The sequence below is a fragment of the Phalangium opilio genome, unplaced genomic scaffold, assembly GCF_054372755.1.
Source record: "Phalangium opilio isolate 3A_F unplaced genomic scaffold, DU_Popi_V2 ptg000048l_1, whole genome shotgun sequence".
Classification (NCBI taxonomy): Eukaryota; Metazoa; Arthropoda; class Arachnida; order Opiliones; family Phalangiidae; genus Phalangium; species Phalangium opilio.
The window spans coordinates 5,479,535-5,491,684 of NW_028324170.1; the positions used below are offsets into that span (position 1 = coordinate 5,479,535).

A 12,150-nucleotide genomic window follows, 5' to 3' on the forward strand; every position below is an offset into this window, starting at 1 on the left:
GCAATTGAAAGGGTTAAAGACAGGATTTAAGATTAGCCATGGCCGGTTTTTTTTTACGCTGTTCTCATTAACATAAGTCCAAGAAGCCAAGGAGAATGTCGTTAAATGAGTACGAAACAAGAAACTGGTAATGTGTCGAAAATGGGAGGATTTATTATAGGGGGAGTCTCGATGAGAGGAAAAATGCCATAGCTTTTTCCCGATAACGATCACGTGATACAGTGTGAAACGCTATCTCATCTAAAAGATTGCGTGGAAAAGATTGAGCTATGTGCTTACCTTTTATACCTTCTCTTTCCGGGTACAACTCCCCCTATAGACTCTCGCTGATCGAAGACATTGACTTACGCAACTTCACGCGCGAGTGACGTCTTCCAATTAGAAAGAGTCACGTGGCCAACGGGGACATATCAATATTAATCCAAAAAGGACAATTATAGGACCAAGTTGTAAATGTTCTGACATTTTACCACTGTTCACAACTTAGGATGTGCCCTGAATTAAATTAGCATTGTGTTTCAATTTCTTATTTAAATTTTAGTGGCCATCTTTAAAACACTCTAATCATAACTTGAAAAAGTTGGCCCTTGTAAAAATACCATGCACTGTACTTCGAACCTACCACCCTCTAAGGTGCACATATTTTGTATAGATAAAAGTTCAAGTGGTAATTTTTTTAATCAAATGTTTGGCTCAGAGCGAGTGCGAGCAACATTGAAAAGGCTTCCACTATACATGATCATATTTACTAAAGATATTAGACTTGATTCGTTAATTTAAGAATCCCCAAAATTACCAATTTAATAATTTGTAAAATCGCATTTGTTGGATAAAATATCACACTCAGCATGAACGTTTCATACAAACTTAAAAAAGGTGTTCTCAATTTCCCCGTTACCTACATCCTCCTTGCTCGAAGCCGACTTCTTCTCTCGTAAACTAAAAACAGGGTTGTCATTCTTAGGCCATTAAAACCGAATAAATTGCTTCCTAACTAAGCAATTATTAAGCACCCCTTAAATTACAGACTGATTAAGTGTCTCTAAATGCCGGTTATCAGTATATCACTGTAATTTGAAGAATTTACTACCATAATTAATGAGATGAGAGAACAAGTTACAAATTTTTAATTGATTAGGGATGTTTAAATACCCATTATGTAAAGTAGTACAAGACTGTCACCTGGATTTACTGCACCAGCTTGCAAGTATCTCTAAGCCTTGTCAGAATGTAAAAAAACAAAACTAGTCTCTCGAAACTTGGGAGTTCTTTGAAATCTTTCCTTTTTTCAACAAGTATAATACTGGGCCAAGAAGCGATATCTAGTTTACTAGGGAGAAGGTATAAATTCGTCACATTTCTAGCTTTATCTCCAGTCCAAACGTAGGTACGGAGTTAAACCCCGCCTCTAAATTACAACCAGCACCTCATTGGCTCTTGAAAACTCACGTTAGCGCGACGCGAATGACGAAAATTATGTATTTTCCGACTGAGGAGAGGCAAAATAGCCCGGCCTCCTTTTACGTACCCCCTTGTATTTTGAAGGGGGACTGGGACTATGGCGCGCGAATACTTAGGCATCTTATACCTCCTCCCTAGAAAACTAGATATCGCTTCTTGACTGGACCTAAGATTGTTAAAATTTGGTCGTTATTATAATGATTTAGGGTCTATTTCGCCACCAGTCCTCACATCGCCACCAAAATCTTGTTTGTAACTATATAGGAACCCGAACAATGTCAAATTTGAGAAATTCCCACGTCTTATTGATTAATGAATTTTGACCTTGGAATTGATTTTTTTATTGTACTGTTAATAAATAGGTATTTCCAAGTTTGTCAGCGTTAACACCCTATGAATGGGCCTTGATTGACTTCCGCCTACTGTTAAAATCCCTGATAATATATGTACGTGTCAAGGGTGCCTTTCCTATATGTGTGGGTGAATATTTTGGGTTCTTGCTTGATTTAAAAATATAGCGAAACTTCATAAAATAAATTTTCGATTATTTAAGTTTTATATATATATATGGTGTTTCTAATAACTCTGGTATAAATTAAGGAGAATGTTCTTTGGGCTGTTTGGAGTCGGAAATGTTCTATGAAATTTTGGCGTCTTGGTCACTGATTTGAGTGTTTTAGGGATGACCCCTTACATTTAAATTAGCATTGTCTTTCAGTTTCTTAATTAAATTTAAGGGGTCATTCGTAAAATACAGAAACAAACTGTATATTGGAGAAAGCTGTTTTGTTTTTTATGCACAGTAATAGTTCGTTACCGAATTTGACCAATTCGAACGGTGGATCCAAAGACTATTTAGTGTTCCAGACCTTGAATTCCATAAAAATCCCATGCAACGCCGGGTAGCTTAGCTGGTATTAAATATTGGAATGTTTGTTGAATGTGCTGTCGTGTGACGGACGTTATATTTGTTTGAAAACAACGCTATTTTATGATAAGCATTCCTCTTGCTCTTAAAGGATGATGATGAATCACGATTTGCTTTTAAATTAAATCGAAAGCGACCTTGGGCTTTTCATTCTTTTTTATACCCTATTAAAACCCTATAACACTCTCTGTAAGTACGCGTCTATAAGCAAATGCCACCAGAACGCTGAACGCGTTATTTACAAAGTGGTAGAAGGGCGTCTCCTGGTGGTGGAATATTTGCCGGAAACAGAAACTATGATAGCCTACTGTGATTCTTCTCAATAACCTTTACCAGGATGGAAAATCATCACAGTATTCCATGCCTACATCCTGTTTTGGTTTGGAGGAGAAACCTTTAAACGAAGACTGCTTGCGCAGTCACTTTAATAATTTTATCTTGCATGACTAGGCCTCTACGGTAGAACTATACTTAAGGAGAGTATTACAGGGTTATTGCCATATATGTACACGTAGCATCTTGACCTAGTATTGCTACCCGTATAACAAACTCAATTAAATTTTCAACGCCATTGAATTGTCTTCTCAATGGAATTTTCGTGAGAAGAAATACCTACCTAGAAGCTTGTAGGGCATACATTAGAACTCGTTCTTTTTTTCGTGTACTTTCGGACAATTGGAAAAGCGGCATTGTGTTAAAATATTTCATATTTTGGAATTTCTTTCAGGGTTGAGAATTTAATGTTTTCAAAAGTCACTTAAACTTACTTAATACTTATTTCAGATCAACCGAAATAGTTCAATAATCGTGCGGAGCGATTAACGAATGAGGGTGACGTCACTGTGGCTTGGACATGACGGCCATCCCGGCAGTTCCTGAATTCCAAGATGCCGACCAATACTTGCATCCACTGCTTTGTCACGGCGCTGACATTATTCGACCAAAACCCAGACGATTAGGCGACATGAATCGTTCTACGGGGAACTCAAGCGGACAGCTTGCTTCGAACAAAGAAAGAAACAGTTCCAATGGATCCCCGCACCATCCTACAAGTACGACGCAAAACAGAGAGGGACCTTTAGGTGGTAATTGTGGACCATCGACCAAAGCTTCGTCATCCAGGTAATTAACTACTTTTCACCTAAATTTGAAAACAATAGGCTTTGCAGGATCTGATAATGATAGTACCCTAAAACGCCTTTACTAAAAGATGGAAGGTTTGTTATAATTTCAGGTCACCAGTTGTAAAGGATCTCGGTGGTGGTTCAGCGCCATCTCTACAGATTAAATGTTCAAGTCGAGAAGCGATGTTAGCAATCGGATCTCCCAACAAAGCGGGTTCGGTCAGTTACTCTAGTGTCAAAGACATTGGTCATGGACACGCGCATTCCCCGGGGCCGGTACCGATAAACGCAACGCGGAAAAACGGCAGTGGGTCCCCGGAACGCGTCGTTTCTACATCTTCAAACAATTCGTCACCCGCCAGAGACACAAACGTCAACGCGAACGCGAATGCAAACGCGAAACACTCCAAGACACCATCACCTGTCGCGTTGGCCTTACCCACGACGAGTAATTGTAACAGGGACGTTCCATTAAGTACTCCGGGTTCTCAGTCTCAGTGTAAATCAATTACCTCCGTTTCCGGGACATGTAATAATCAACATAAGCAACTGCAACTACCTCGTGAAACGCTGTCCCATGCCAAAAGTACTCCAGGACTATTTCCAACGACGACAAAACATCAATCGTCAAATGTCAGGGGTATGATATATTTTATCTTGATTTTATGTACTGACGTGGTGCGTCACAACCTCCTATGTCTTCCCACGATTTTGCCGACCATATTGGAGAGTTTAGGCTTCCCCAATCATTTAGCCCATTAGTGAAGCCGTGCATGCTAATTCCTTGACGGAAGTTCACGAATCTTAGCTCCTTCCACAACCGAAAGCTTCTGTTTCTAAAATGCCACTGGAGTTGTCGGTATAAGTTCCCAAATAAGGCTGTTCAAATGTCCACTAAAATGAAACCTTTTTATTTATAATACAATATAGTGGCCCCAAGAACTTGACAGCTAGCAAGAGTTATTTTGACCTAGAAATGTTTTACTTCTGTTTTTCAGGAAGCCCTATTCGTTCACCCAGCGTCTGCACAACGACATCGTCCATGGAAGAAAGGGGAGACTTCTTGCCTGTGGGTTGCGCGTTATGGGACCGGCACGTTATTGACGAAGAAGAGGACGAAGGTGTACTTCCTGACGGTGGTCTGTCCCCTTATCGCGATTCCGCATCGAATACGGACTGCGGGTCCCTGAGCAAAAGCTCATCGGATGGGGACCCCGTCATTTGTCGCAAGAGAATGAACGGTAGATTGAAGTCGCGCAGAAGAAACATTCTTAGTTTTCCTCATATTTTGAGCGCGGAGGAAGTTGGTAATAACGTTAGAGGTGTTAAAAGGCCAGACACGTGCTACGGTGGTTCATCGAGTGACGAAAACAGGTAAAAGTTTTTTTTCCATTTTAATGAAATAAATGTTGTAATAAGAATTGTTAAGTTACTTTCTTAATTGATGCAAATGACTGAAGGTGTATATTAATGTACTGTCAGGTCTTCTGGTCACGCGAGTATGAGTGAGACTCATTCCTCGTGCGTTTCCTTGTCTCCAGTGGACCAATCCTCTTCGTCAAACTCGAGCTACAGACATCAGTCCTCGTCTTTAATGGGTGCCAACACCAGAATTCTCAATTGCCACGAGTATGAGCTGTATCATGACCTTAACTTTACCTCATGTCGGGTGGACTCAACTGTAGTTCATGCCGTCAAAGAGTCGCATTCCCACCATCAAGTGGTAAGTCACGCAAAAGATATGTTCAATGGTTTTTAATGAAGTAGAGGTTGTACAAATATACATTATGAAAACATTATAAATTATCCCCTGAACGTACAATGTAGAAGAGATTTTGAGATCCTTAAAAAACTTAAAAATAAAAATAATAAACAAACAAGGCCCAGGCGAACGCCGAAGGCCAGTAACCATACCAACTATTTGTGATTCGAAATATAGCTGCTCGGCAATCCGCTAACACCTCATGTGTTGTATAGTCGGTGTAAATTCGGTTGTAACGTTGACATTTTCGTTTTAATTCGTAGATTGACGACAGGAATAAGCCATCAGCGGGCAGAGGGACACCGTTAAAATCTGTACCGGAAGATGATAAGTTAGTGTCTGTTACCAGTAATACTCACACATCCGTGCCAAAATCAGCCCGTAGGTCAACGAGCTCTTCTAGAAAATCAGTGTGTTCCAGTAACGCTAACCCTAGCACCAACCACGGTAATCATCACAGACAACACGCGTCATCCAAGGACGAAGTTCTGGTTTCGTTTGAAGGTGCTGGGGGCGTTGAAGACTTGAGACAAGCCATTGAACAGTTGTCCACTTCGAGACGTAATAACCATAGTTTTCGTAGCACCAGTTATTCGACTTCTACATATTCTTCGGCAAGTGGGGCCAGTGATATTGTCACAGAGGCTGGAGTTGCTAGAAGGTTGATGCGTCATTCCAGTATGGACACAATTAATACTAACGTTACAAGTGCGGATGAATTTGTATGGATTGATAGTCACAACAGGTTTGTGTGCTTTAAAATCTCTACTTTCGTAAATAGTTATATTAAAGGGTTCAAACAAGTCACTTGGCTCAAGAAAAGCCTGCCAACAATGTGACCAGTGGAAACTATGTACACTCTTGCATTTAACACTCAATGTTTGATCATTTACTTGCAGATTAGTGGAATTACAACAAGCTCCTTGGTCAAACCGTGACATTCTCCGCGTTTTACAAGGCGGTCGTTTGAAAGAGAACCTTGGACGCGTATCTATGGAAACGGTTCCCCGTTTAACATATCTCTTGCAAAGGCCCTTGGTGCGTCTGGCTCGTGAAGCCCAGAGATTCTCAAAGACACTCGGAATGTGTTCGAAACAGGAAGTTAGTGGTGCCATAAGAGTGGTATTTTCGCCATCTCTAGCTGATAGCTCCATCAAAGCTTGTCACCGAGCTGCAGCCATTTATACTGTCATTTCCGGTGACGTACCAAGGCAGAGCAAAAGTGCCAGAGCTGGGCTACATTTATCGGTAAGTTATATAGTACATTTTGAGACATTTACATATGCCTTCTGGGGATCAACTAACCGTTCTTTTTTAAAATGGTCTCCGGTCCCTTTGCTGCTAGTGTTAATATTAATGAAATCGGTTTAAATGTACGGACGTTTTCCCATAATCAAGGGTTTTTACATTTCTGGCCACAGATTGATAAAAGACACCTTAGAGAGTATATACTACTTAAGATTGGGTTTGGGCTGATCATTGATTGTTAGTCGGAAGGGGCTTTTACTTACATAGATTTGAAAGAAAAATAATGCCTTTATTAGGTTGGTCGGTTTCACCGTTGGATGTGCGACGTTCGCGTTGGAAACTTTGTGCAAGAATACGCGGCGGTTTACATGACAGCAGCCATCGAGAACTTGTTGGAAGAAATCGTTCTTCAATCTCTACCTCCTGACGGCAAGACCGTGGTCTCGGCGTCACTTTTGGAAGCCGCCATCGCCTCCAACAGCGATCTTTGGGGTCTTCTACAACCGTTTTCTCATCTGAACGCCGGAAGGACAGCTACTGGTAAGTACCAAAATCTTTCAAAAAAAAAAGCTAGAAGTTCAGTTTGAATCAATACTTGACTCAGACAGGCCTGACAACACTGCACTGAATTATAAGCCTAGAGAGGGGGAAAGAATTTTCTGTAGCCCCTTCAGTAAAAATTATGGTATCTTTGAATTATTTATCTCGATCTTTAAGCACAATTTGTGCTGGGTGCATTTTAAATTGTTTTTCGAAGATAAGAAAGCTATTGATGTATAAATTTCTTGCGTACTAAAAAATAGCATAAATAATATAAGAACAATAAGTATGACACTTTCTATTGCCGTAATTCAAATTTTTTTTATGGAACGTTTGTTCCCATGGGGATTTTGGGCGAGAAAAAATGGCTAAAATCATACCGGGCAAATGTAAAAGCATATGATTCCTTGGTGTTTATACTCGCTGGCTTTGCCCCATTATCAGGGGTCGCGACTCGCGAGGTGGGCTACACTGATTTTCTCAACTTTGAAACGGGTCTTTTAACAACAATGACGTTTGCCGATGAATGGCGATACTGCTCATAATGAAACGAGTTATTTGTTTGGCGTTTTTACCTTCCCCCATTCTATATAGTCGCCCTGCGTTAAGGAAATACCCGGGTTTTCCAACAACCATCACCTCTTCCAACGAAATGCGAGGAACGGCACGAGCCACTCGTTTTGCGTGTCCGCTTTTCTGAATCTGAACAAGACTCCATCAATAGAGTCTCCCTGCGTTTAGGGATTCCCTAATCTCATCCAGTAGCAGTTTTCCTAACGTCTTTCTAGAAAATAATGTAGGCTTGGGTTAAGTATGAAGTGATTTTCGACAATGTCTCTGCAATATTTACCGTGACAAAACGCTTGTCAATCACAATTCAGCTCTAAGAAAATTATACTTAAGATACCAATTCTATGGAAACTAAGCGAATGGGGAACGACGGACCATTTCGAAATTTCATCTTATTTGCTACTATTTCGCGTATAACCATAAGTTTATGTTGTGTTCCCTATAAGTGTGACACATTGTATAGATACTTCAGTAAGGCGTGTGTCTTACTAACGACATTCTATAATCATCGACTTGATAAAACACTAGTTGTTATTTTTAATCGACCATTTCGAGGGTAAAAAATTTGGGGTAGACATAAAATAAAAAATAAAATAGTATAGTGTTGCTGGTCCACTTTAACAAATATATATTTAGTCTTTGTTAACTGTTTACTACGCCTTATGTGGTACGAGCAACGCAAAAACATTCATGGAGGATATATAGAAAGGAGAAGAAAATTAGAAGCGCTTCAAGACCCATCTAAAAAGGTCCTCCACCCACAGGTATTCTGACAAAAACCCTAGAACGCTATAAAGATCGTTTTGTCACATGACCACAATATACTATGCTGCTAACAATACATTTTCAACCCACCCCCTCGTCGCTTAGTGGGAGGTTGTCGTAAAAACCCTAGTTGAGCCGGGTGTACGTTTTCTTCACCTTTATATTTATCCCTCCATGATACCACCATGCATCGAAACCAATCTAAAACCTTTACTTTTCACTCCTAAAAAATACTCCTTGCAAATAGAAAAATAAAAATTTCGGGGTGAATTACCCATCGTCACAGCTTCGGTTATTATTGTCTCGTATTGAATGAACCCTACTGGACCCAAAACGGACCGTCCCCCTGTTTTTAGACGAAATACAGCTTGGGGGGTCGGAAAATTGGGAGCCCTTAAAAAAAGGCTCTTGCGTGAAAAATTCTTATACTCGGTTCCAGGTAAAAACCCCAGCAACCAGATTTCCCCCTACAAAAGAAAACTGTCTTTGAACTAAACGGTTTAGGGTTAAGCGTGCGTTTGAAACCGCGGTCAGTAATCAGCATCAGTTAGTCCGTACAGTACTGACCATTTTTAACGGAGCGCGAGCGAATCGAGATTGTCGATTTTAGTTTTAAATATCAAGTTTTCAATTCGGATTCGAAATGTCGTCCCAAATTCCCAAGTACGAAGGATACGTTTATTACGGTTTCGTACAAAATTTCGAGCTTCAACATGATCGTCATTATTTCGCGGCGTGGTTATATCACTACCGGCATTTAAGTCTGTATTTTTCGGCCGCTTATTTACTACTAATTTTCGCCTTGAAACAATTCATGAAACACCGAAGTCCGATGAAGATTCGACGTGCCGTTATTCTGTGGGATTTATCTTTAGGTAGGTTTATTATGGGTTTTTTTCTTACAAACTAAACTAAGGGGCCTGACCACAAAGGGGTAGTTAGTGATTCTTTATTCTTTTTAAAAAAAATTTGGCTCCAATAGACCATTTCGGAAATTACGTACTGGGGTTTTCTCCCTCGTGTCAAGAAGCAACGCCAGAGTGGCCAGAAGGAGCCCGAGTTTACTAAACGCGGAAAGCTAGCCAAATACCGAAATGGTGGCCTCACCCTTGTGTTGTTTCACTGTATGCAATTTCCGAAATTGTCTATACACAGTTTTCAGGCTAGGAGGATTCGTACCATTTACACAAGGAGGCCAGACTACTTCGAGGACAATAGTGCAGACTACTATGTCCTCCAAGTAGCATGGACTCCTTGTGTAGATGGTATCAATCCTCCATGTCTGTCAAGGCTCAGTACCTTGACTGTACTAAGTGGGTTGCATGTAATCGATAAAAACGGTAGTAAATCTTAATCGTTGTAGAGGTGTGAGTGATTAGTCCCTTGGGAACACCTGTCGAAAATAGAAGGAGTTCTCTTACAAGGGTTTAACAGCGGGTGATAGACTGCCTGTCTAGATAAACCATAGATATTACATGTTTGGGTCTAAATACTTTACCTCAGGTTAGGCCCGGCGATAAAACGCGGAGGTGACAACCATTCTTCTCTGGGGGAGTATTTTTAGAGCGCTATTTATCATTCGCGTTATAAAATAATACTGGATCAAGTGCTTAGCGAAGCTTCTAATGTTGGTTTGGTGGCACGTGCGGCCGAGGGCCTTGATGCCAGAGCGCCACGTGAGGCGCTTTATTCTAGAATATCATGGTCCCAAAATTATCTTTAGTTTTTATACATTTAATTGTATATTGGTAGATGGCGCCCTAAAATGTTTCCCCATTGAAAATCGTCCCGATTTGTTGTAGTATCTAGACCCTAGCGTGTATTTGTATATCTATGGGATAAAACCTAAAACATGGCTATCTCTTTAGCAATCTTCAGCATTTGCGGAATGCTGCGTACCGTCCCTGACTTGTCGTACGTTCTACGCAATTATGGCATTGAATTTTCGGTCTGTGATAACACGTACAGTCGAGTTTCTTCCTTCTGGGGCTGGGCATTCTGCATTTCCAAAGCGGTGGAACTATTCGATACAGTTTTCATCGTCTTGAAGAAACGACAATTGACCGTCCTTCACGTAACTCATCACGTCCTGATGTTATGCCTGTGCTGGTATTTCGCTGGACCCTTACCGGCCTTCGCTCGTTGGGTTTGCGCAATCAATTACACGATACACGCCTTCATGTACACCTATTTCACATTGAAAGCTGCCAAGTTCAACGTCCCCAATAAGATATCGATGCTAATCACAATGGCCCAGATTAGTCAATTCTTCATCGGAATGGTAGTTTGTATCTACGTAGTATGGGCGCATTTTAACAATCGCCCCTGCAAGACCAGTTTCGGAATTGCGGTATGCGGACTGATCTTCGTCGCTATTTTGATAAGTTTATTCATTAATTTTTTCGTGCGAAAATATATTCTTGTTAAATCTGAATCTAAAATTACGAAATTGAACTGAATTAATTTTTTTGCAAAGTTATTTTTAGGCGTAACTAAAGTGGTCATTAGAGTAACACGTTATTGTTGACAGGTTACTGATTATGTAAATTTTGATAATGTTTTTATAAGTCTTTCGTAGACCTTCGCCTTTTTAACTTGTTACAGTGTTACCTATGACATTAAACTATATTTTTAATTATACCAATTATTTTTGTGACATTTCATTCTCAATCAATATAGTCAAATTTGAAGTGTATTTGTTGGGCACAGCGCTGATTTTTCCTATTAAATTTATCATTGTCATCAAAGGCCCCCTGTGTGTTGGTTTCTCTGTATGTAATTTCCTAGATGGTCTATTTATATCTTGGCGAAAGAGAAACTTTCCATTCCTTCTGTTGTATTTCCCTAACGCAACATGGAGGGGGGGGGGGGTGTCGTTTGGTTTTCCCATGTTCTCGTGGAAACTTTCGGACTATAAGGGGTCGAGGTTAAATACCGAAAGGGTAATATTTCATCTTTTACTCGAGTAGTGCTGCAGGTGCTCCAGCCTTACAAATAATGGCTTTAAGATACAAAAGCGGTGCTAGAAAACATCGACTAAACTATTGAAAATACAGTACCAAACTTTTAGAGAGTTTAAGCATGGTTTAAAATAGCACCGTCGTTTCTAAAGGAAAATTTTTAGGGTTGGCTTAAACTCTCTATTCCTGGCGTCAATTGGTTTCGAAGGCATCTGGGAATAACCAGCTTATTTTGACAACGTTTTTGCTTCGTTTTGTTGTGACACTTGTAGCGTGTTCAACTGTTTAATGTTAAGTTGACGTTAAGCCTTTGAATAACTTTCTGCAATTCAAGGGATAGTCGTGCTGACGAAGAAAAGGTACTTTAATTTCGCCAAAAAGGGTGATTGATTAAGGGAACTTCGTAATTAATCGTATCTGTTTAAAGCGAACGGTTATGGTCCTTTCCCTATACCCTCCCGACGTAAAAAAGGGGGTAGACAACTCAGTTTCCGAACATAGAAGAGGGTTGATTCATTGCGCATCCAGAAGAGTCACGGGTTCGTCCTCAATATTGTAGACTCCCATCTGAAATATTCATAATTTTATACTCTCGAATAAAATGAAAATTACTAACCTTAAACTTCTACGATAAATATGGTATCACTCCATTTGAAAATTACGCTTCTGCCCTCCCCTATGGTCATGAACCGATATCTTGCGACTAGCTCTTAAATATTGAAAAGTCTTTTATCGTCTATTCTTCACAAGAAAACTGCAACAAGTTCCTCCCATTGTTGTCACATTCTGGGA

General features: G+C 40.2%; 2 protein-coding genes and 1 long non-coding RNA gene across 5 annotated transcripts in view; 2 read left to right on the forward strand and 1 right to left on the reverse strand.

The window, feature by feature from the left end:
- The first annotated feature begins 3,242 nt into the window (after positions 1 to 3,242).
- Positions 3,243 to 12,150, forward strand: part of LOC149673952 (ankyrin repeat and BTB/POZ domain-containing protein 2) — a 29,247-nt gene continuing 20,339 nt past the window's right edge. Inside the window, exons 1-7 of the mRNA XM_089839756.1 lie at positions 3,243 to 3,511; positions 3,624 to 4,153; positions 4,512 to 4,887; positions 4,996 to 5,236; positions 5,539 to 6,020; positions 6,175 to 6,523; positions 6,820 to 7,063. Of these exons, the coding sequence (XP_089695882.1) occupies positions 3,243 to 3,511; positions 3,624 to 4,153; positions 4,512 to 4,887; positions 4,996 to 5,236; positions 5,539 to 6,020; positions 6,175 to 6,523; positions 6,820 to 7,063 (2,491 nt within the window). The remainder of the gene's footprint in view (positions 3,512 to 3,623; positions 4,154 to 4,511; positions 4,888 to 4,995; positions 5,237 to 5,538; positions 6,021 to 6,174; positions 6,524 to 6,819; positions 7,064 to 12,150) is intronic.
- LOC149673953 (uncharacterized) lies at positions 3,320 to 12,144 on the reverse strand. Of its 3 annotated transcripts, none has more exons than XR_016366963.1 (8): positions 12,021 to 12,144; positions 7,914 to 11,925; positions 6,787 to 7,847; positions 6,540 to 6,711; positions 5,428 to 6,352; positions 4,947 to 5,365; positions 4,499 to 4,857; positions 3,320 to 4,407 (listed from the first exon to the last, which is right to left on the reverse strand). It is a non-coding gene; the product is annotated as an uncharacterized LOC149673953 (long non-coding RNA). The 3 variants fall into 3 exon arrangements; XR_016366961.1 differs by lacking the exon at positions 12,021 to 12,144 and having other exon boundaries at positions 7,914 to 10,833; positions 11,040 to 11,162; XR_016366962.1 differs by lacking the exon at positions 12,021 to 12,144 and having other exon boundaries at positions 6,556 to 6,711; positions 7,914 to 8,055.
- LOC149673954 (very long chain fatty acid elongase 6-like) lies at positions 9,042 to 11,042 on the forward strand. The gene is made up of 2 exons (XM_089839762.1): positions 9,042 to 9,273; positions 10,267 to 11,042. Exons 1-2 carry the CDS (start codon positions 9,042 to 9,044, stop codon positions 10,854 to 10,856), a joined length of 822 nt encoding a protein of 273 aa, XP_089695888.1. The 3' UTR covers positions 10,857 to 11,042.